Genomic DNA, 2,451 nt, shown 5'->3' on the forward strand with positions numbered 1-2,451 from the left:
GGAGCTAAATTTGGAGGGAGTCCTTTGGTAAATTGAAGGGATATTTTTATTATTATCAAAAAGATATTTCACGTGTGGTGCTAAATTTCTTTATCATCCTTTTTCATTTTAATATATAAATTCATATAATAGTTTTATTTAAAATTACTTTGTGCCTTCAACTTATTTCTACCTAGGTCCATTAAAATTAAATAGTTACAATTCCTATAAAAAACAACAACATTTAAAAAAAAAGGTGTATAAATAAAACTCCGTCAGCATAATTGTTAAGGCAAACTCATTTACAGTTTTGCACGGCACGGTCTGGCACGACATGGAAAAGCCGGAAGATATTTATTATTATTATTATTATTATTATTTGATAATTTAAATATTTAGAATAGATTAATTTTAAAGATGAATGTTCCAATCTGGTAAGTTTTTTATCATCATAAATTAGAAAGGGTTTACACAAAGATATCAATATAAATATAAACTTTCATGAGCATTTTTCGATATATTTTGATAATTTTTTGTTTATAAAATTGATTGATTAACTTTAAAATTAATCAATTCAAAATTTATATATTAAAAAAAATAGATAAATAAATAGAAGGAGAATACCGAGGATGAGCACGGATCTTTTGGACTATAAAGTATTGTCTAGAACATACCAATTCATTCATCAATAATATTCTATAGACCCATCTATTATACAGATGGGATTTATGAGAAAGCAACATGAGAAACACGCGAATTGGCCCGACGCCAGCTCCTCCTCACTCCGCCTTCTATAAAATGGCCACCGGCGAGCTGATTCTTCAAGGTCCCACAGCCACATGGCAGACGCCAGAAGCAACCGCAGCCACCACATCGTCTTCGTTCACGGCGTCTCCCACGGCGCCTGGTGTTGGTACAAGCTCATCTCCCTTCTCCGCTCCGCCGGCCACCGAGTCACCGCGCTTGATCTCGCCGCTTCCGGCATCGACGAGCGCCGCTTCTCCGACCTCAGGAACTTCGCCGACTACAACCAGCCCCTGATCGACCTCATGGCCGCGCTGCCCCAGGGCGAGCGCATCGTCCTCGTCAGCCATACCCTCGGGGGTCTCAACATCGCCTTCGCCATGGACAGGTTCCCACACAAGGTCGCCGTCGGCGTCTTCGTCAATGCCTTCTTGCCCGACACCGTTCATCCTCCATCGTTCGTCTATAACAAGGTGAGCAAGCTAAACGAGTCTTGATTTTTTCAAAATCTACCTTTGAGCGTGCGTACGTTTTGATTGAATTCTGTTCTTGTGAAGGTCCAACTGGAAGATCCGACCTTGCCGCTTTGGTTGGATACCCAATTCGGCACGGTCGGGGACAAGGAGAACGGCCCTCTGTCGATGGTGTTAGGTCCCAAGTTCGTGTCCCTCCTTTACAATCGCTCACCGCCGGAGGTATGGCTCCGCTCATAGGCAGAGGAACATCATCGTCACATTCACCTCTCTACTACTTCTAACAAAATCGCATCTTGGTGAAGGATTTTGCCTTGGCCATGACGCTTTTGAGGCCGTCTTCCCTGTTCGCGAAGGAACTGGAGTCGTCGTCGCCGCTCTCGGCGTCGGGGTATGGCTCGGTGGCTAAGGTGTTCATCGTGTGCGAGAAGGACGAGGTGCTGCAGGCGCAGGCGAGCTTCCAACGGTGGATGATCGAGAACAACCCGGTGAACGAGGTGAGGGTGATCGAGGAGGCCGACCACATGGCGATGCTGTCGACGCCGGAGAAGCTGAGCCAGTTCATCTCGGAGATCGCCGACAAGTACGCTAGCTTCATAAATGATTAATACCATAAAAGCAGGTGTTGCAATCTAAAATAATAAATAAAATCACCTTTTACTGTTTTTGTTTTATTATATATATATAATAAAGTGTGTAATTTAAATATTAAATAAATTGCCCTAGAGTTTATTCAAATCATGATATTAATTTTATTAGAGATGATCTTCTTTACATTTATTATCACATGCTAATATTTTGAAAATATATAACAATTACATCAGGTGACTTGTATTTTTACTTATTCTTATTCAATCGGAAAACATTTAATTAATTTCATTATATTATATGATTATTCAAAATTTTCAACCTGGTAGAACATTATATTTAGGAGTATAAATGAGCGAAGTTGCTCGCGAGTTATTTGAGTCTCGGTTCAAAAAAAATTCATTTAAATTTGTTCGATTAAAATAACAATTCGAGCTTGAGCATGATTTCAAACTTGAAAATATTATCAAATTGAGTTCAAATTTAACAATATTTAATTCGTAAGCTCACCAATATATCCTAAAGAATATATATATATATATATATATATATATATATATATATATATATATATATATATATATATATATATATATATATATATATATATATATATGGGCTCATGGATCGGCCTCATGTAATTTTTTATTTTTTTTTGTTTTTTGAA

At 38.1% G+C, this 2,451-nt stretch overlaps 1 protein-coding gene across 1 annotated transcript; it reads left to right on the plus strand.

The window, feature by feature from the left end:
* The first annotated feature begins 747 nt into the window (after nucleotides 1–747).
* On the plus strand, nucleotides 748–1,858 carry LOC122011624 (methylesterase 1-like). The gene is made up of 3 exons (XM_042568004.1): nucleotides 748–1,196; nucleotides 1,281–1,418; nucleotides 1,502–1,858. Exons 1-3 carry the CDS (start codon nucleotides 819–821, stop codon nucleotides 1,802–1,804), a joined length of 819 nt encoding a protein of 272 aa, XP_042423938.1. The 5' UTR covers nucleotides 748–818; the 3' UTR covers nucleotides 1,805–1,858.
* The last annotated feature ends 593 nt before the right edge of the window (nucleotides 1,859–2,451 follow it).

This window comes from Zingiber officinale, chromosome 8A, assembly GCF_018446385.1.
Source record: "Zingiber officinale cultivar Zhangliang chromosome 8A, Zo_v1.1, whole genome shotgun sequence".
Taxonomy (NCBI): Eukaryota; Viridiplantae; Streptophyta; class Magnoliopsida; order Zingiberales; family Zingiberaceae; genus Zingiber; species Zingiber officinale.

Bases quoted from the DNA above. Each gene is read 5' to 3' on its own strand.
- LOC122011624 (XM_042568004.1), top strand. From the start codon at position 819: ATGGCAGACGCCAGAAGCAACCGCAGCCACCACATCGTCTTCGTTCAC. The intron at 1,197-1,280 runs GTGAGCAAGCTA...GTTCTTGTGAAG, and splicing joins CATCGTTCGTCTATAACAAG to GTCCAACTGGAAGATCCGAC. The intron at 1,419-1,501 runs GTATGGCTCCGC...ATCTTGGTGAAG, and splicing joins ACAATCGCTCACCGCCGGAG to GATTTTGCCTTGGCCATGAC.